The sequence below is a fragment of the Helianthus annuus genome, chromosome 9 (assembly GCF_002127325.2).
Source record: "Helianthus annuus cultivar XRQ/B chromosome 9, HanXRQr2.0-SUNRISE, whole genome shotgun sequence".
In the NCBI taxonomy this organism is placed as follows: domain Eukaryota; kingdom Viridiplantae; phylum Streptophyta; class Magnoliopsida; order Asterales; family Asteraceae; genus Helianthus; species Helianthus annuus.
The window spans coordinates 99,572,714-99,594,113 of NC_035441.2; the positions used below are offsets into that span (position 1 = coordinate 99,572,714).

The 21,400-nt window shown below is 40.9% G+C and overlaps 1 protein-coding gene across 1 annotated transcript; it reads left to right on the forward strand.

Moving 5' to 3' along the window:
• The first annotated feature begins 20,015 nt into the window (after nt 1–20,015).
• LOC110877949 (zinc finger protein 10) lies at nt 20,016–21,019 on the forward strand. Its single transcript, XM_022126178.2, has one exon. The coding sequence runs from the start codon at nt 20,159–20,161 to the stop codon at nt 20,729–20,731; it is 573 nt and encodes a 190-aa protein (XP_021981870.1). The 5' UTR covers nt 20,016–20,158; the 3' UTR covers nt 20,732–21,019.
• The last annotated feature ends 381 nt before the right edge of the window (nt 21,020–21,400 follow it).

Genomic DNA, 21,400 nt, shown 5'->3' on the forward strand with positions numbered 1-21,400 from the left:
ATTCCAAGCTCTTGGTAGGAGATCACCATCCATGGTTAACAAGCTATATACCCCCATTCCTGCTATCGCTTCTATCAAATGCAATTCACTAGAAGACTTACTTCATGTGACTTATTGATAGGATCCCGGTCCGGGTGTTGAGGATCCTAAATCTTTGGGATCCCTAGTATGTTTTCTCACCTAATTTCAATTTTCTTTTTTTATTTGATTTTCTTATGATTATTTTTGTATCAAGTCACTGACTTAAGCATTACAGGGGTGTCATCCAAGCTAACACCCAACTTCATAAAGGTTTCAAAGTATTTTGCAGAAGGAAATCCTCGAAGATCCTCAATCAAAGCTAGAGATTAGCTATCTCTTCTAGGTTTAAGGTACCTAATCCCTTCTAAGGTTTGAAGCTGCATTTCGGCCTTTCTTACGAGATTGGGTTTAAACACCCTATCAGGAGCACATGTTGTCAGATATAGTTCAAAATGGCGGGACCAGTTCATGTAGAAATATGTGACTGACAATTTCAATACTGTTACTATGTCTAGGATTCTTAAAAATTTATCAATTGAGTAACATAGACATATTACACAGCGAGCTTGTCCCAAGATCGTAACATTTGCATGCCATCATAGTATGGCTAGTCCCAAGTAGTCTGACCCAAGTTTATAGTATTTTATGCTATCTTAAGTACCTAATGTTCCTGGATGTTCGAATTCAATATTTAATCTTCAGTATCCTCAGGTTTCCTAGGAAGCAAGAACAATCAAGGATCCTGGTTGGTATCAGGATTCTCACAAGCATTGGCGATATCAGGGTCTTAAGAATAAACATGTGGCAATGTGCAGAGAATCAGGTGTATTTTTAGCCAAATTCTTTTATTTCTATAAGTATCTTATTTGGTAAAAATAACTTTGCTATGATGACTTGTTCTAAATAATTGGTCTCTTTATAAAGATAAAAGTTTGAAAAAATTTGGATTTGTTCAATAAAGATGCTAAAATAGAATTCATAAAACACCAAATGTACATTTCGACAAAATCATGATAAAGGAACAAGGCATAAGCATAAGGTCAAAAGATTAAATTTTATTTACTGGTTGCGGAAATTTAAAGAAGATGGCCCAAGGTTTCATCATCGGATATGAGGATCCATCCACCCGAGCCATCCATCGTCTGAAGCATTCAAGAACTTGCGGGTAGCCTGGATTTCACTCAAAAAAATGAGTCCATCCACCCAGGCTGCCATGGTTAATATTGCCTAAACTCCACACCGGGGAACATGCAAAAGAAACAAAAAAGTAAAACTTTCAAAGACTACGCAACCACAAATTATTTAAAAAAATAGGGCTTCGACCTAGTCATCAATATCCATCATCACCCCATGACCAACTACTAATTCTCACCATCACCACCCACAGCTTCACCCTCAGGATCCTCGCCAACCTTGCCCGCCTTAGCCTCCTCAACCTTGTTTGCCTCCTTCCCAGGAACTTTAGCCTATCCTCCTAGCTTCATCACCACTTCCCTTCACTTCTTGACATCCCAAGTGTTGATGTCAAATCCATCAGCTTTAGCCTCTTCATAAATCTAGATCTTGAATTGGAAGATGGTAGGGCAACAAATTTCTTGGCCTCCAATTCCAACTGCTTCAGCTGCTCCTGGTGGGCTTTCTTGAGATCTTGCACTCCTTTCTTGAGAATTTAGGCTGATAGGGGAGATCCACGGAATGTTGCTTCTGAGCTCGGCTACTGTCTCCATATCAGCAATCTTCTTAGAGAGCTGGACTATTTTCTCATCATAGTGATGAGAAGCTTGGAATGGGTCTGCATAACAAGAAATTATATACATTATTAACAATTGAGGATCCTGAAAATAACAAAGGATTCTGATTTTATCTTTACTTAATACAATTTGGATGGTCTAGAGTTTTTTTTATTATCTCTGTAGGTTCCAGGATGTCAAAGGCTTTAAGGTCCATGACTTTAGGACCTTTACAATTCTTGCTTGTAGAAGCTTTGGGGACAAGACGAACAGGATTCTCTTGCTTAACAAGAGTACCTTTTTCGGCGAGGCTGAGGAGTCCAACAAGATCAAAGCTGCCGGTGTGATTCTGGCTTCCTACACCTAGCGAAAAATGTCAGGATCCTAAACATATGGAATTAAAAGGAAGAATCAGAGATTAGAAGTACCTTAAGACATGACAAATTCCGAGGCTTTGGAATGAAGACTAGTTTCTTGGAGAGCAGGATCAGGCTAGAAGTTCCGTTCTGAGTCCGGTAAGCTGAGCAATTTGGTAATTTTACTCTCTGTGGCTTGACTTTTAGGAGCTCAGATGTCAAAATCAAACGCTGCATGATATGAAATGAGAACAAATCAGAAAGATGATGTTCGTTATTTATAATAAGATCCTGAGTGGATCCCGACAAACACTACCCTTCCGGAACCAATGACGAGGCAGGGATTGGCTATTAGGAAGAGAATCTCTATGGACATAGAAGAACCTGGTCATCCAATTTTTCTCATTATGCTTAGGTTTTAGCATAAAGGAGGTTCATCTAGGTTTGATTCTTAGAGTAAAATGACAGGCTCCGTGAGTTCGTAGCTTGTAGATATAGGTGATTTCAGCAAGGATAATGTCTAGAGAATGGGTGCGGTTGATTAGTCAAGGGTGTACAAAATTCTCCACATAAAGGGAATGGCTTGTGAGTAAGCTATCTTGACCAGATGTGAGAAGGGGAAGGTAAACCCAATCGAAAAAGGATAAAATGGGAAGCAAACCCGTTTGTCGGAACAGAGATCATCTTTCATGGAAAGATTGAAAGTACGAATGATGGCTTGCTCTGGAAGGATATGAGAAGTAGTCAAATACCCAATGCATTGGTCATCAAAAGTGCAGAGTTCCTCTACAAAAGATGCTAGGACCCTCAGGTCGATGCTCTCTGGGACGTCCAATGATCGAAGGTTCTTTTTCAGAGACATTATTCGCCGGAGAAGATGAAGTTGTAAAAGTAAAAGAGAAAAAGAGAGATAATTGATCATAACTCCTTTAGCTTCTTCGATTATAATGAGTGAAGAGTAAATGTAGGCATAGAGTTATAAGGGGAATTGACAGCAGTCAAGTCACAAGGGTAAAAAGGTCAAAATTCTTATCCTTTAATATCAGCCACATGGTAGGGTCAAAATTTGAAATTTCATATGTGTTATCCACATCTATAAAATTGGGGTCAATTGTTTGGGTTAGAATTTTGATAGTCAGGATCCTGAGTTCTGTAAGTCCGTGATAGGATCCTAATATGTTGAACATGTAGCAGGATCCTGATGGAACTTAAGATCCTGAACATTATTGTTACTAATCAATTGCTTCTGTTGTTAAGGGATATTTTGTAGGAATATTCTTATGCTAACGGCTAGTGGGTAGCTTGCACCAGAATTGTCGCAGAAGTAGTTCAAGAAAACGTGTGGAAATAGAGCTGAAAGCTCCCAACGGTCATTGGCTTGTTTTTATTAGGATCCCAGAATTCCTTGGAAGTTCAATTAGGATTCATTTTTTGATTTGTACTACAAATAGGCTTGATCAGATCATTTTAGGAACACAATTTACACGCTACACTCACTCGTAATCACAGTTATCGCAATTGTAACACTTAGTTCAATCGATCAAGCTTCACCGTTGTAATTCTTTACGACATTAATACTAGTGGGGCTGTGTAGTTTCCAGCTCCTGGGGTTTTTTGTGCTTGAGATCGTCTTCAAGAAATAGATCAAGGGATATTTCCCCATGATAATTTTTTTACACATCACATTCATTACATTTTACTTTGTAGATTGTTTTCTTAAACCGGGATTCTGACTGTTAATTTTGGATCTTGAGTATCATTCTTGTTATTTCCACAAGCACCCCACCTCACTTTCTCAATTTGGTTAAGTAAATTTAGTTGTTAATTTTAACCAAAACAGTTATACCTCTTTCCTAGAAGATCCTCTTTGTCCTTGATAAGCTCAACCAAGACCATCTTTTGACCTCACCGTCGCCGAGCTCGCTTTACAGTCCGAATTAAGCCTAGACTGTCACACCCCAACCGATGGCGGAATCATCGGGGCATGGCACTGAGCGAAACAGATTGTCCAGAAGTTTCCATAACAACTATCATTACCATTCAATTTATGTAACACGTCCCATACCGTGCCTCAAATGGCAAAACAAATTGTTACAAATAACATCTAGCCAAATATTCTGTTCCGACAACTCAGATTTAAATGCAAATATAAAATAATATTGTTTAAATGCTTCTAGAGACTCGATCTGCAAGATCTACAGACAACTATGCTCTAGACGCTTATTCCTAGCTCGCCTTCCTAGCAGATAAGCATCCTAATTGCCTGTCACATACGTTAAAATAAAGTCAATACATGAAATGTAAAGGTGAGCATACAAGTTTGATAATAGCGTATAGAGTTCGAAATAGTTTACGCATAACCAGCACGTACACAGAGGAAAACGAAGCATGTTAATTATCGACATGGACCTATCGATACCAATGACTGCGGGCTGACTGTCCGAGACAGTTCGCAATACATGATTACCACCGTAATCCATGCAAGTAATTGTCCTTAGACCATATGTAATGGGGCTTTATAAGAGCATGAAAGATTTTGATAATGCCCTTACACCATTACTAATGGGCATTATAGGGGCATGAAGAGTGAGGGGCATTTCTATAATAATGCCCAAAGAGAAGAAAAATAATGGAAAGTAATAAATGAAATGAGCATTAACCATTACACCTTCTTTAAAAGGGCATTATGATGATGATGTGGTGAAAAATGCCCCTTAGTGGGCATTAACCATTACCTATGGTCTTAACAACCCCTGTGTGAACGGGTGCTAAGTCCAAACTATAGTACTACGTCGTTAAGGCAGGTAGACAGCATTCCACGTGTAAACATAACAACAAGCATTAATTTAGTCACGTAATACATGCAGAATGGTTAGCGTTTAAAGTAATTGAGTAGTGTGTTCGATTGTGATTTTTGATAGGTAACGTATGTAACACCCAAAAGTGCTAAAGCAAAAAGGGTTCGAGTATACTCACAGCGATTGATTGATGGATTGAAGGGAGCGCTTGAGAGTAGGGTTAGCTTGAATAGTTTGATAGCATAACAATGAGTAACGCGTGAAATGGCAACAAGTGATGATGGGTCGAACAACTTGGTCGATCGAACGGTAGGTTCGATCAAACGGGTTGTTCGTTCGGTTGGACAGTCCATTCGGACAACCTGTTCGATCGGCCGGTAGGCTCGATCGGTCAGTAGGCTTGATCGGTTGGACTGTTCGAGTGGATTGTTTCTTCCTTTGTGTAGGATGTGTTTGTGTATGATGGCTTGACCTTTTGAAGTTTTCGTTGTAGTATTTGAGAACATTGAAGTGTTCTTACCTTTCAGGTCGATCGATCGAACGGGCCTTTCGATCGGCCGGCTTAACCGATCGGTTAGACACTTCAGTAGTAGGTCCTCAGCAGGATGTCACCTGATCGGACAACATGTTCGATCGGGTCGCACTCCAATACGTCGAACGAGTTGAAAATCGATTAAGTGTTGAAATATAGTATCTCATGATTCGATGAGTAATGTTATCGAACAGCTCGTTCGATCGAACATCACTTCGTTCAATACTATACATCATGAAATTGTCAAAATGTGGGGCCATGTGCTAGCCGATCGGCTGGCCTGGTCGATCGGCTGACATGTCCGATCGGTTAGGCTGTTCGTTCGAACAGCCTGTTCGATCGGTCAGCATCCTGACCTGGTCGTCTTGTTCGTCTAACACTTGGCTGTTCTAATTGTTTGACGTTATATTGAGATATTTTGACAATGAGTTGAACCATGGCACCTTCGTTCTTACTTGTTTCCCCTGCTCGGACAGGAATCACCCAAGTCCGGCCGGTGAATGGTTCGGAACGGAGTTTTATAGTTTAACCCGAAATCGGTGAATCTCGTAGATAGAATCCGAATCTTAAACCACTTGCCCATTAGAATGATTGGTGAGTTGGCTCAGGCTCCGTTTCTACCGGTTTGAGGGCATTGAGTGTAAAATAGTTGAAAGAAAGTTGGAAATCCTTCTTTCAATCCTTCACACCATGTAAATGTTCAGATCTGTGATAGATCTTAGTTTATTTATGTGGAAATCGGCTAGATCCAAGTGATTCTTGGTGGATTGAGGCCAAAACATGAAGTTCTTGAAGAACACCATGATGACATCATCCTAGAATGCTTAGATCTTGATGATTTCACGGTTAGAAATCAAGATTTGAAAGATAGAAAGGTGTAGGAGCATGTATTGATCAAGAAAGCACAAGATTTAGGATGAAAACTTACCGAAATCGAAAGAAATCTGAGAAAAGAAGGGGAGCACGAGCTGGTCGGTCAGAGGGTTTCCAAAAGTGGAAAGAATGACAAAGACAGACCTATTTATAGGCTTCCCAAAGAGGAAAGGGTTGGCCGATCGGCCAGGCATCCCGATCGGACAGCTTGCTCGATCGGACAGTCTGTCCGATCGGCTGGGCTGTTCGATCGGTTAGGAGCCTGATCGATCCACAGCCTGTTTCGAGTGTTTGGTGCGACGATTTTTGATATTTCGATTTTGATTGAAGACGATATGAGTACGATAGAGTTTCCTTTTAAAATTACTTTTAATCCCAACCACTATATCTACATACAAGCATCTACATTCCATATTTGATTTCGATTTCGATTGAGTTCGATTGAGTTTCGAGTTTCGATTCGATTGATCACCACACATAGCATCAGGTAAACACGCACAGGTAACATAGAAGGCACACACACACGTAATATAACACCAAATTCGCATAGTTCGAGTTTTGAGTTCGATTGATGATTTGATTAGCTTGATTATTGATTGGTTAAATTTATCGCATTGTTACTTCCTACTATTCACAGTCGTAAATCGTTTCGCGTCGGTTAAACATTCGATTACTTTGATTTCTCTGATTAACAACACTTACTCCACATAATACAATTTAAAGCATAGAATAGACTAGTTACAGTCTAAGAAGTCAAACTCGACTTGGACTTTGACTTTGACTTTGACATTCGAAAACACGCGGTGTTACAGCCTCCCCTTGTTTAGGGAATTTCGTCCCGAAATTAGGCTAAAAGCTGCACATCACCGTGACTGATTTTTACCAATTTCTCGCTTCAGATCTTTATTTAAACAACTGCGGTTACTTAGCCTTCATGTCGCTTTCGAGTTCCCAAGTAAACTCCGCACCTCGTTTGCCTTCCCATCGGACCTTCACGATAGGGATGCGCGAGCGTCTGAGTTGCTTGGTTTGGCGATCCATGATTTCGACAGGCTTTTCCACGAAGTGTAGCGTTTCGTTGACTTGAAGGTCGTTGAGAGGTACAATCAGATCATGATCAGCCAGGCATTTTTGGAGGTTTGACACATGGAAAGTCGGGTGGACGTTACTATGTTCCTCCGGTAGTTCGAGTCTGTAGGCGAGTTTTCCGATCCTTTCTAGAATCTTAAAACGTCCAACATATCGAGGCGCTAGTTTCCCTTTCTTGCCGAATCTGACCACACCCTTCCAAGGTGAAACCTTTAGGAGTACGTAATCGCCAACGTCAAATTCAAGGGGCTTGCCTCTTCTATCGGCGTAACTTTTCTGTCTATCCCTAGCTTTCGACAAGTTGTCTCAAATCTGGAGGATTTTGTCAGTCGTTTCTTGTAGTAACTAGGGACCGGTTAATTGTGAGTGACCGGTCTCGTGCCATACAATAGGCGATCGACATCTTCTTCCATATAAAGCCTCGAATGGTGCCATTTGTATGCTGGCATGATAGCTGTTGTTGTACGAGAATTTGACTAACGGTAGGTATTTGTTCCAACTACCACCGACGTCTATGACACACGCACGGAGCATGTCTTCAAGAGTATGGATCGTTCTTTCAGTCTGTCCGTCGGTTTGAGGATGGAATGCGGTACTTAGGTTAAGCGTCGTACCAAGAGCTGCTTGAAACGTTTCCCACAATCTCGAAGTAAACCGAGCGTCACGGTCTGAAATGATGTCACGAGGCGTACCATGATTACAAATGATCTTGTCAGTGTAGATTCGGGCTATCGTTCTACCTTGTAGTCTTCCCGTATTGGCAAAAAGTGGGCTGATTTGGTCAGATGATCAACTATAACCCAAATGCTGTCGTGACCTGATGGTGTGGGCGGAAGTTTGGTTATGAAGTCCATAGCTATACTCTCCCACTTCCATATGGGGATTAGAGGTTATTCGAGTAAGCCGGAAGGTCGTTGATGTTCAGCCTTAACTCTTGCACAAGTCAGGCAACTTCCAACATAAAGAGCGATATCCCGTTTCATGCCTGGCCACCAGTACTTGTAGCGAAGATCCTGGTACATTTTATCAGCATCGGGATGAATAGAATATAGGGATTTGTGGGCTTCGTTCATTATAATCTTTCGCAAATCGTTCCGCTTAGGGATCCAAATTCGGTCTAGATAATAGAAAATCCCATTTGCCTTGCTTACAAGCTGAGCTCCATCATGATAAATCCTCTCTTTCTTCAAGGTGCGTTCATTAAAACAAGCATGTTGGGCTTCGCGGATGAGGGTTTCGAGATCATGCTGGGCTTGGGTATTGCGTATACTGAGCAAACAACTCCGTCTGCTGAGCGCGTCGGCAACAACATTTGCCTTGCCTGGGTGATAACGGATCTCACAGTCGTAATCGTTAAGAAGTTCCACCCATCAGCGTTGACGCATGTTAAGTTCTTTCTGATTAAAGATGTGTTGTAAACTCCTGTGATCGGTGAAGATCGTACACTTGGTACCATACAGGTAGTGTCGCCAAATCTTCAATGCAAAAACAACTGCGCCTAGCTCGAGATCATGGGTTGTATAGTTCTTCTCGTGGATTTTGAGCTGACGAGATGCGTAAGCTATAACCTTGTCCCGTTGCATGAGAACACAGCCGAGACCAAGGTTGGAAGCATCACAATAGACAATGAAATTGTTGTTTCCGTCGGGCAATGTGAGAACAGGAGCATTACAAAGCATATGCTTGAGGGTTTGAAAAGCAGACTCTTGTTCGGTTCCCCAAACAAAAGACTTGTCTTTATGGGTAAGGGCGGTAAGCGGCACAGTGATCTTAGAGAATCCTTCGATAAATCACCGATAATAGCCCGCTAGTCCGAGAAAAGAACGAACTTAGGACGGGTTCTTAGGCGTAATCCAACTCTTAACTGCTTCAATCTTCGTGGGATCGACATGAATACCTTGACTATTAACGATGTGACCCAGAAATTGAACCTCCTCTAGCCAGAATTCGCACTTGGAGAACTTGGCATAGAGTTGGTTCCCCTGGAGTAGTTTGAGAACCAAACGTAGATGTTGTGCGTGTTCGGCTTCCGACTTGGAATAGATCAAGACATCGTCGATGAACATGATGACGAAACGGTCTAGAAATGGCTTACACACGCGATTCATCAGATCCATGAAAACCGCGGGTGTGTTAGTTAAACCAAAAGGCATAACAACGAATTCGTAGTGGCCGTATCGAGTTTGAAAAGCGGTTTTGGGGATGTCTTCCTCTTGAATGCGCAATTGATGATAGCCTGAACGTAGATCGATCTTCGAGAAACACTTGGCACCTTGCAGCTGGTCAAATAAGTCATCGATTCGAGGTAGAGGGTAACGGTTCTTGACGATTAGCTTATTCAACTCCCGATAATCGATGCACATCCTGAACAACCCATCCTTCTTTTTAACGAAAAGGACTGGCACGCCCCAAGGAGAAGTGCTCGGGCGAATAAAGCCTTTTTCAAGTAACTCCTGGAGTTGGTTCGAGAGTTCCCGCATTTCGGATGGCGCGAGTCGATAAGGGGCTTTGACAACAGGGTTAGCTCCAGGAATGAGGTCGATACAAAAGTCGATATCACGACTTGGCGGTAGTCCCGGAAGATCATCAGGGAACACCTGAGGAAATTCACGAACCACTGGGACGTCTTTGACTTCGGCCTTCTTTTTCTTTTCCTTCTCCGCTACTACAATGTTGGCCAAGAAAGCTCTGTATTCCTTGCGGAGATACTTGCTAGCTTGGATGCATGACATGAGTTTGAGACCTTTCGAAGCTGTTTCACCATACACACATAATAGATCACCATTCGCGAGCGAGAATCGAATCATTTTATCAAAACGCACAACTTCAACATGATTTTCGCGAAGAAAGTCCATGCCTACTCTGATGTCGAAACTTCCGAGATGCATCGGAATAAGGTTGATTGGAAAAATGTGATTATTGAGCTCGAGAGTACAATCACGGAGAACAGAATTTACGGCGACAGTTCTTCCAGTAGCGACTTCGACTTCGAATGACGAGGGGAGATAAGAGCGCTTACGACTAAGGAGCTTCTCGAATTCAAACGACACAAAGCAGTTATCGGCTCCAGTATCAAACAAACATGATGCATAAATACCATTCACAAGGAACGTACCATTAACCACGTTGTTGTCAACCTGGGCTTGACGGGCGTTGATGTTGAAGGTTCTGGCACGGGCTGCTTGTTGCTGCTGAGGCTGGTGCTGCTGCTGTTGGGGCTCTTGTTTCACAACCCTGTTCGGGCACATGTTTGCAAAATGGTTAGGATCACCACATGCAAAGCAGACTCGAGCATTGATCGCGGGTGCTTGAGCTGTGGGTTGGCCTTGAGGGGCTGGGAGTAGAGCTTGATGAGCGGCGGCAGGAGCTGCGATGTTGCGGGGACCATAGCGACAGTTCGCAGTGAAATGACCGTAGAGATTGCAGTGAGCGCAGAAACGACAGGCGATTCCCATTGGATGATGATATGAGCATGTCGGGCAGAGCGGGTGGGGACCTGTGTAAGCACGCTTTGCTGGCGGTGCATTGGTCACTGGAGCTGGTCAGTGATGAGACTGCTGCTGAGCTGGTACGGCTTGCAGAGGAGCGGCAGTTGTCGTGACGGCACAGTTCTTGTTGCTGGAGCTGCAGTTGTTGTGCTTCTTCTTGCGACGTGATGACTTGGATGGTTGAGCAGTGGAGGTGTCGGCGGTCGGTGCAGTAGTAGCTTGATGCAGAGACTTAGATAGCTTATCCCAGAAACCAGACTTTACCCGCTTGTCATTGATCTCGGCGGCAAGCAAGTAAGTCTCCTCAATTGATGATGTCTTGGCGGCATGAACAAAGTCGGCTACACAATTAGGTAGAGCTCGAATGTACTTCTTGATGGCCATGTCTAGAGTCTTGACTTGATCGGGACAGATAATGCTAAGCTGCTTGAAGCGAGCAGTTAAAGCAGCGTTGTCTCCGTCCTTCTGCTTGATGTTCCAAAACTCGTCCTCCAGCTTTTGGCGTTCATGGGGAGGGCAGAATTCGTCCATCATGATGGCCTTCAGCTCTTCCCAAGTCAGCTCATAAGCTGCATCATTCCCGCGTTTGTTTCGTTCGGCCGTCCACCAGTCTAGAGCTCGGGACTGGAAGACACCGGTCGCATTGAGGGTACGGAGATTTTCAGGACAGCCGCTTTGGCGCAGAATGACTTCAACCGAATCGAACCATTGAAACATGGCGGTAGGGCCATCTTCTCCGGTAAACTCTTTTGGTCCGCATGCCTTGAACTGTTTGAAACTGAAAACGGTCTTGTTAGCATCTTTAGGAGCATCGGTTCGCGACTCCTCAGACGATTTGTTGACGTTTTCAAACACCTCGCTCACAGCTTTTGCCACTTGCTTGGCGATGATAGCAGCAAGACGTTTGTCTCTCTTCTCTTGGCGAGTAAGTGGGGTTCGGTGTCCAGATGACGACATGGTCTACAACAGACATCATCGTAGGTCTCAGACACAACAAATCGAATCTCACCTCACACGTCTACTGCTTACTAAAGCTTAGGAACACGTCGAAACACATATCACATAAACACATAGGCACATAACCACAGATTCACGTAATCACAGAAGCACATAAGCACGTAGAGCACAGAACACATAAACACAGAAGCACATACATATTTAATCATAGAGGTAGTTAATGTCACGTAATCCTCCTACCCGTACACAGTAGCACATACAGTATCCTGACTGCATCTAAGTTTTACGAGTATTCGAATATAGCGGTCGCGTATAGCATATCGAGTGGTATAGGATAGTCGTATAGCGTGTCGAATAGTATAGTATAATCGTATATTGTAGCGTAATTTCGTCTAGATTTGCAGCGACTTGTTAGCGTGTTGAGATAGAAGAGCAATGCGAGTCGTGTGTGTTGATCGAGGTGATAGCAAAAATCGAATAATTCTCCAAAAATTTAAACACATAAACACATAAAACACATAAAATCGACGAAATATCAGAGTCAGCAGTTGCGGGCTCAGAATCGAAACACATAAAATCGAGTAATGGATTGTCTGCGGCTATTAGACATCGATTACCCAAAGCGATTCGACTATTCGCAGTAGACTTGTCGTCACTTTTCAACTTTCGGGATCGCGTTTCTGCCTCGATTCTTGGGCATTCAACGCGTATTCCCTAGGTCATACTTGTGAGTTCAGGTCGTTGGAGTCCGTCGAGGCTTTGGTGAGGTAAATAAATAAATAAAAATCTGGAACAAGTTGTCAAGGTTAGGGTTTCACCCCTAGCTTAGCAACTTCTTCCTTGTTTTAGTAAAATTTGAGGAGATTATTTATCAAAATATTGATTTCACTCCTGATTTGTTATAATTCTCCCCGTTCGTTATCGAAAACAATGAGGAAATCATTAATAAATTGATAAAATCAGCATTGACCAAACAATTTAGTCGAGAGTTTGCGGCTTGCACACCTAATCTCGACTAAATCGCTTGACTCTATTTGAAAATTCGAGTGCAGTGATGGCGTAGAATATTAGAATATAGCACATAAGCTTGGTCTGTTGGTTCCTAACTATAGTCTAGGTTTCTAAGACAGCGACCCAGACTAGGTCGTGTCTCGCCTAATTCCCTATAGTTATGGCTCTGATACCAATCTGTCACACCCTAACCGATGGCGGAATCATCGGGGCATGGCACTGAGCAAAACAGATTGTCCAGAAGTTTCCATAACAACTATCATTACCATTCAACTTATGTAACACGTCCTATACCGTGCCTCAAATGGCAAAACAAATTATTACAAATAACATCTAGCCAAATATTCTGTTCCGACAACTCAGATTTAAATGAAAATATAAAATAATATTGTTTAATTGCATCTAGAGACTTGATCTACAAGATCTACAGACAACTATGCTCTAGACGTTTATTCCTAGCTCGCCTACCTAGCAGATAAGCATCCTAATTACCTGTCACATACGTTAAAATAAAGTCAATACATGAAATGTAAAGGTGAGCATACAAGTTTGATAACAGCGTATAGTGTTCGAAATAGTTTACGCATAACCAGCACGTACACAGAGGAAAACGAAGCAAAAAGGGTTCGAGTATACTCACAACGATTGATTGATGGATTGAAGGGAGCGCTTGAGAGTAGGGTTAGCCTGAATAGTTCGATAGCATAACGATGAGTAGCGCGTGAAATGGCAACAAGTGATGATGGGTTGAACAGCCTGGTCGATCGAACGGTAGGTTCGATCGAACGGGTTGTTCGTTTGGTTGGACAGTCCGTTCGGACAGCCTGTTCGATCGGCCGGTAGGCTCGATCGGTTGGACTGTTCGAGTGGATTGTTTCTTCCTTTGTGTAGGATGTGTTTGTGTATGATGGCTTGACCTTTTGAAGTTTTCGTTGTAGTATTTAAGAACATTGAAGTGTTCTTACCTTTCAGGTCGATCGATCGAACGGGCCGTTCGATCGGCCGGCTTAACCGATCGGTTAGACACTTCAGTAGTAGGTCCTCAGCAGGATGTCACTTGATCGGACAGCATGTTCGATCGGGTGGCACTCCAATACGTCGAACGAGATGAAAATCGATTAAGTGTTAAAGCATAGTATCTCATGATCCGATGAGTAATGTTATCGAACAGCTCGTTCGATCGAACATCACTTCGTTCAATACTATACATCATGAAATTGTCAAAGTGTGGGGCCATGTGCTAGCCGATCGGCTGGCCTGGTCGATCGGCTGACATGTCCGATCGGTTGGGTTTTTTGTTCGAACAGCCTGTTCGATCGGTCAGCATCCTGACCTGGTCGGCCTGTTCGTCTAACACTTGGCTGTTCTGATTGTTTGACGTTATATTGAGATATTTTGACAACGAGTTGAACCATGGCACCTTCGTTCTTACTTGTTTCCCCTGCTCGGACAGGAATCACCCAAGTCCGGCTGGTGAATGGTTCGGAACAGAGTTTTATAGTTTAACCCGAAATCGGTGAATCTCGTAGATAGAATCCGAATCTTGAACCACTTGCCCATTAGAATGATTGGTGAGTTGGCTCAAGCTCCGTTTCTACCGGTTTGAAGGCATTGAGTGTAAAAGAGTTGAAAGAAAGTTGGAAATCCTTCTTTCAATCCTTCACACCATGTAAATGTTCAGATCTGTGATAGATCATAGTTTGTTTATGTGGAAATCGGCTAGATCCAAGTGATTCTTGGTGTATTGAGGCCAATACATGAAGTTCTTGAAGAACACCATGATGACATCATCCTAGAATGCTTAGATCTTGATGATTTCATTGTTAGAAATCAAGGTTTGAAAGATAGAAAGGTGTAGGAGCATGTATTGATCAAGAAAGTACAAGATTTAGGATGAAAACTTACCGAAATCGGAAGAAATCTGAGAAAAGAAGGGGAGCACGAGCTGGTCGGTCAGAGGGTTTCCAAAAGTGGAAAGAATGACAAAGACATACCTATTTATAGGCTTCCCAAAGAGGAAAGGGCTGGCCGATCGGCCAGGCGTCCCGATCGGACAGCCTGCTCGATCGGACAGTCTGTCCGATCGGCTGGGCTGTTCGATCGGCTAGGAGCCTGATCGATCCACAGCCAGTTTCGAGTGTTCGGTGCGACGATTTTTGATATTTCGATTTTGATTGAAGACGATATGAGTACGATAGAGTTTCCTTTTAAAATTACTTTTAATCCCAACCACTATATCTACATACAAGCATCTACATTCCATATTCGATTTCGATTTCGATTGAGTTCGATTGAGTTTCGAGTTTCGATTCGATTGATCACCACACATAGCATCAGGTAAACACGCACAGGTAACACATAAGGGACACACACACGTAATATAACACCAAATTCGCATAGTTCGAGTTTTGAGTTCGATTGATGATTCGATTAGCTTGATTATTGATTGGTTAACTTTATCGCATTGTTACTTCCTACCATTCACAGTCGTAAATCGTTTCGCATCGGTTAAACATTCGATTACTTCGATTTCTCTGATTAACAACACTTACTCCACATAATACAATTTAAAGCATAGAATAGACTAGTTATAGTCAAAGAAGTCAAACTCGACTTGGACTTTGACTTTGACTTTGACATTCAAAAACACGGGGTGTTACATAGACAATATCCTGTCGTTGTGAAAACCAAACACAAGGAGAAGGATTTAATTCTTCTTCGTCCATCTGGATTCCATCCCTAATGGTTGGTCCCTACCTACCCATTGGATTCGTAAGGGTAGGATTTTTCAGGATCCTTATTGTTGAAAAACGTAAAGCATACATTTTCCTAAATATTTTTATGTAGTTCAGGCAGCTTTTGACTTCGAAACCCGAGCACTTGTGACAGAAGAAACATAAGACAAAATCACGAAGGTGTTAGCCTTACTAGAATCTGAAAGGAGCTTCCAGCTAAATCCAACCATTCCATAGGCTAGTTTTCAATCCCACACTTCGGAATTCATAATGTCCTCTGGTAATTTTAAATCTTCTCTAGTTTCCTTTTTTTCCAGATATCCAGGATCTTGATTTATTATAACAGCTACAGGAAGCCCAAAAGGCACTAGAAAGTTTGATCTTAATGGAATCATGAGATTCGTCTAGAGTGGTGCTCCTATCAAACAAGAGACTCTAGCTACCTCTACTCCTAAGCCTCGAGCTCTACCCCTACGTTCAAATAAGAAGTGAAGGGTCTTGAAGTCATAGACTTAGAGCCCTTCGAGAACATGGGTTCTGTGAAGCCACCAAAAAGATCCAAACCATGCAAAGTGTGATAAGTACAATTTAATTTAAGAAATCTTTATATTTTTTAGACATTATACTATTCATTAATGTTTACTATCAACACATAGGCCCTCTCTAAGATCCTTCTTTGTCACGATAAGAATGTAGCTGACCTCTCAGAGAAGATTGTAGACATGGGGACACTAGCTGAGCATGGTGCCAAACACTCTGAGGATCTTCATCTCCAGCTCGAATCCACCAGGTAGCAGCTCAAGGATCACCAGGATGCCCACAAAGAGCAGATAAAGCAACTTGATATTGAAGCTAAGAAATTTGTTACTCTGAGCATCTTCCAAGCCAAGATCTAAATGTGGGAAGAAGCCAAGGCCAAGGGATTAGAGGTCTATAATTGGAACATGGAGTTATGGAAAGCTGTGGTGGCGAAGCTATGTGGAAAGATTGAGGTTCTTGAGCAGGAGGGTGACAAGGCTGTGGATGCTGAGGCTGGCGAGGATCATGAGGTGGAGGCTGCAGCAGGAGATGGTGAAGTTGGTGGTAAAGAGTAGGTGACAACGGGGCGATGATGGATACTTATTCCTTGTCCGGAGCCCCGTTTTTTATAAGGTTTATATGGTAGTAATTGTGGTTGTGAAAAAACAATTTTGATTTTCTGATTCTTCTGATGGTTCCCCGGAATGGGGCTTGAACAATGGTAGATGGTGATCCTGGGTGGATGGGCCCAGGTTTTGGGTGAAGCGTAGGTCACCTTTAGGTTTTACAATGGATGATTTGGGTGGATGGATCCCTGTTTGGGGATGAAGCCTGAATCATACTTTCTGTTTCCTACAAAATAATCATACTATATATACTTTTTACTATTTGCCATGACTTATTTTGCTTATGATGTTTTATTTTGTTTTGAGATGTGAACTCAATACTTTGAAATTTTAGTTTAGGATCCTCACTGACAATCCTGAATCAAACTAATTGTTTATAAATTTTATCTTTTAAAACGTATATTATCCAAATAAGCCATAATGACATATTCATTTTTATCCAATAAATTTGGATATTAAAAAAAGTATGTTAGAAAAGAAAAAGGCTTCGGATAACACATTGTCCTTTATCTATTCTTTGGATTCTGGTATCGTCAGAGAGCTCCTGAGGATCTTGGTTCCAACTAGGATCCTTTGTGGTATTTTTTCTTAGGATTCCTGAGGATACCGAAGATTTAATTATGATAATGAGTTGGGAATCTAAAAGCATTAGATACTTAAGATAGCATGAAAATGCTATAGCCACATGATAGCATAAAATGCTATAAACTTGGGTTATACCACTTGGGACTAGCTATATTATGGTAGCATGTAAATGTTATGAGCTTGGGCAGCCCGGTATTTAACACGTCCATGTTACTCCATTGATAGTTCTTTAGAATCCAAGGTATAGTCAACAACGGAATTGTCAGCCACATATTTCTATATGAACTAGTCCCACCACCCTGAACTATACCTGGATAGCATGCGCTCCTAGCGGGGTGTTTAAACCCTATCTTGTAAGGAAGGCTGAAAGGCAGCTTCAAACCATAGAAGAGATTAGTTACCTTAAACGTAGAAGAGATGGCTAATCTCTAACTTTGACTGAGGATCCTCGAGGATTTCCATCTACAAAACGCTTGAGCCATTTTGAGGGTGGGTGTTAGCCAACGTTGATGTGATTCATAAAAAAACATTTTTAAAGACCCTCCATTAGGGATACCGCCCATCTTTGCCTTCCATCCAAAGACATTTATCTTCAAAGGAACTTAGTTGTTCCAGTCTTGAACAAACACATTAGGCGCTAATTGGCTCTTTGAAATCTCTAGTTTTATAGCAGCAGTAGTGAACAAACCTGATTCTGTGACATGTCCACACCCATTTATCTTTGACATTTGAAATGTGAACCTGCTACAACAAAGTGATACACTACTCATATGCAACCAATTCAGAAAATTAATGGGGCTCTCATTTCTCGCGCCATTTCCAAGTGATAGATTGAACCTACAACTCGAAACAATCACGAACCTTAAAGTTTTTGTGTGACTCAATAACAAATATGCTTGGGAACCGATCCTTGAAGGGCATACTATCAATTCATACGTCAATCCAAAACCTAATATCTTCTTCGTTTCAAAATTTTCCTTTAATGGCGCGACCAAGATTCAAATTGGTATGGCTAAGAGCATTTTCCATATAGGGAATATAGCTCCCCATATCTGGGAGACCCTTTTTATATGGGAGAGCCAATTGGAAAACTGCATAGTCTTGATCAATTTATATCAAAGGGAGTTGCTTTCCATTTTGAACCTCCACCACCACATGGATGGCAACAATATATTAATATCGCTAAGAGGAATAAGGATTAACCATCCAACATGTTTTGAGGAAGTAACACGATCCCAAGAAACCCAACTTACCTTCCGAAACTCCATATTCCGTACCCATAAAAGATTCTTCTCTTGGCCTCCAAAGGATCAATGATTTTTGGTGGCACTTTATGCAAGGAAAAATAATAAGTTTGTAGGCTTTCGAGAACTGATTTAAGGAGGGTAATTCAACCAACAATGGAAAGAGTGGAGCTTTCTAAACGGATAATTGGGCATTAAAGACTTCTCAAACCACCAACCAACAGTTTATGTTAAAGCCAACTTTAAACCCAAGTTAAGCATCTTACTTAAATGTCCATCCATTGGGAATAGCCCAATGGTGTTAGTGAAGTAGACAAGATGTAGAATAGTAGGAGGTCATGGGTGCAATCCTCATAGTATGCAAGTTTAGCCATTCAAAAAGAACTTAAATGCCTCTATCTTAAAGAAAGTATAAAAAAATTAAATTATCAGTTAAGTGGAGTTCTAGAAGTTTTTATATAAAAGAAAGAAAACAAAAAGAAAGAAACTGGAGTTCTTACTATGTGTGTTGTGCGGTATATAACTATCACATTCTAGAGGGAAGTTAATGATGATAAAATATAGACCATTTAGCTTATTTTTGGCATAAATTAGTTATCTTGAGGTAAGACTAAGAAGACAGATAAACACATTAATTATATTGAACTATGATCCAAATAGGGTCGCATTTTAATATTCTCAGTGAGCATATATGTACATGACAACATTCAAAGCAAGACATCTATCCGTATTCTATACTTAATTAATAAACCAATTTACTTTTATTAATTTAATTATCACAACATGTTAGCCTAATATTTTTATTTATGTCCGTTTCTATCTAGCAATCTTCTGTACAGAATTTTGTTCATTGACTTTAACGTGACGTAGTGACCATTGGATTATTAATTTAGTTATATGAATCTTGAAATTTCTTTTTAGAAATTAACAAACCGCCAACACACACCAACTTAAGTTATACCCACATATCATGATATAGGATATAATATTTGACCCATAAATACTCGAATTTGAGTAATCTATTAAAATTGAGGATGGCTGTTTAAAAAAATAAACGGCAAATTACTTATTTAAAAATAGGTGGCAGAATTACATGAAACAATAACAATGATAAAACTTGAACAATCAATATTTCATTTTCTTAGCGGTTAAATGTTAAACTCTCAGCGTATTAAACTCATGACCTCCTCCTATTTAAACATCTAGAGGGTTTTCTCTCACAACTAGGCCAAAGCCTCAATGGCAATCAATATATCGTGCACGCGTTAAATGTTAGTATATAAGAAGTAAAAACATGTAGGACTCTAGGATACAGATAAAAGCTCTAGCTAAAGAATTGAACTAGTAACTTGTAAATGCGCAAATTTACAGTCAATTATCCTCCCTAAACTCAAAGGCTAGATGATAACATTTTCACTATCTTATTCTTTTGTGAAACTACATCTCTCTCTCTCTCTCTCTCTCACACACACACACACGTCCTATCTATATGTGTATGTATAACTATGCCTTTAAACACAAAGATATACCAATCACTATCTATCTTTCTCTCGACTTCAAGCTAGTTTGAACTTTGTAAAATTATAAGAGATCTATGGAGCAATACTCTCAGTACCTGATGTGGGTTAAGAGCAAGAACAGTATCTTCAACAACACTATCAGCCACTCATGGGAAGAAGAAGCTTTCGCTGAGGATGCTCGAGGTCCCCTAGGTGGGTTCGTATGGCCTCCAAGGTCTTATTCTTGTAGCTTCTGTAGAAGAGACTTCAGATCAGCTCAAGCTCTAGGTGGTCATATGAACGTTCACAGGAGAGAAAGAGCCAAGCTTAAGCAATCACCAAATGGTGTTCAACAAAAACCTAAATCTTTTTTGGAGTCTACAAACACTAGTTTCTTCCCCACACATCATTCACCTTCCAGGGTTTCTTCCATACCTCTATTAGGTCAAGAAAGTACCACTCTCGCTAGCAATTCAGATACAAAGAGTTGTGTTTGTGATGAAGTGTTGGTTCTTGGACCTGTTGAAACAAATTTGTATCTAGGGTTTGATGGGTGTGAGGATGAAGAAGTTATGAATTGCAAGAGGCAGAAAACTACGGTGGTTTCGCCGCTGGTCATGGGTTTTTCGGAGGGTCAGGTGGATCTTGAGCTGAGGTTAGCTAGGTGAATCCTTCAACAAGGATATATGGTAGCTCAATTTATCCATGCAGGCTTTCTTAGCCAAGTTCATGAAGCAGAAATTTCACAGTCTTGAAGCTTTTGTTGTTTCTTGTGTTAGTTAACCATTTCATTATCACTTTCTCCTTAGTTACTTTGTTTATTAGAATGACAAAGTTAATCAAACACTTGTGTTCTTTAACTAAACATCTTACAGATTGTTAATAAGTTTTGAACTTGAAGACTACAATCATTGGTAAAAAGACTTGATCAATACTAATAGATTGTAGAAATATTATCAATTTATCTTTATAAAATTCCATCACTTATTTGTATGTATAAGAAATGAGATTTTAGTGTTTCTATTTCCATAAAATTTATACTCTTGTGATGGAAGGTTGTATACTTGTATATATCGGGAATGATTATCTTGCATGTGCTATTGCAATCCCAATGAAAATATTCTTTTCATGTGCATTACTTCACATGATTTATCTGATTTTGTATGCCTATGTCATCCAATCGTTATTCAAAGCTTCACAATATATGTCACTTCATCAGAGAAATTGGCACTATCAAACCATAATTTGGCACTTGTTTTTCATGTTAAATGAGGAATACATGACAGATTAGTAGAACAAGTTATAACTGAGTACTCTTTAATTATCAATATTGTGTG

Coding starts and splice junctions, on each gene's coding strand:
- LOC110877949 (XM_022126178.2), top strand. CDS start 20,159: ATGGAGCAATACTCTCAGTACCTGATGTGGGTTAAGAGCAAGAACAGT.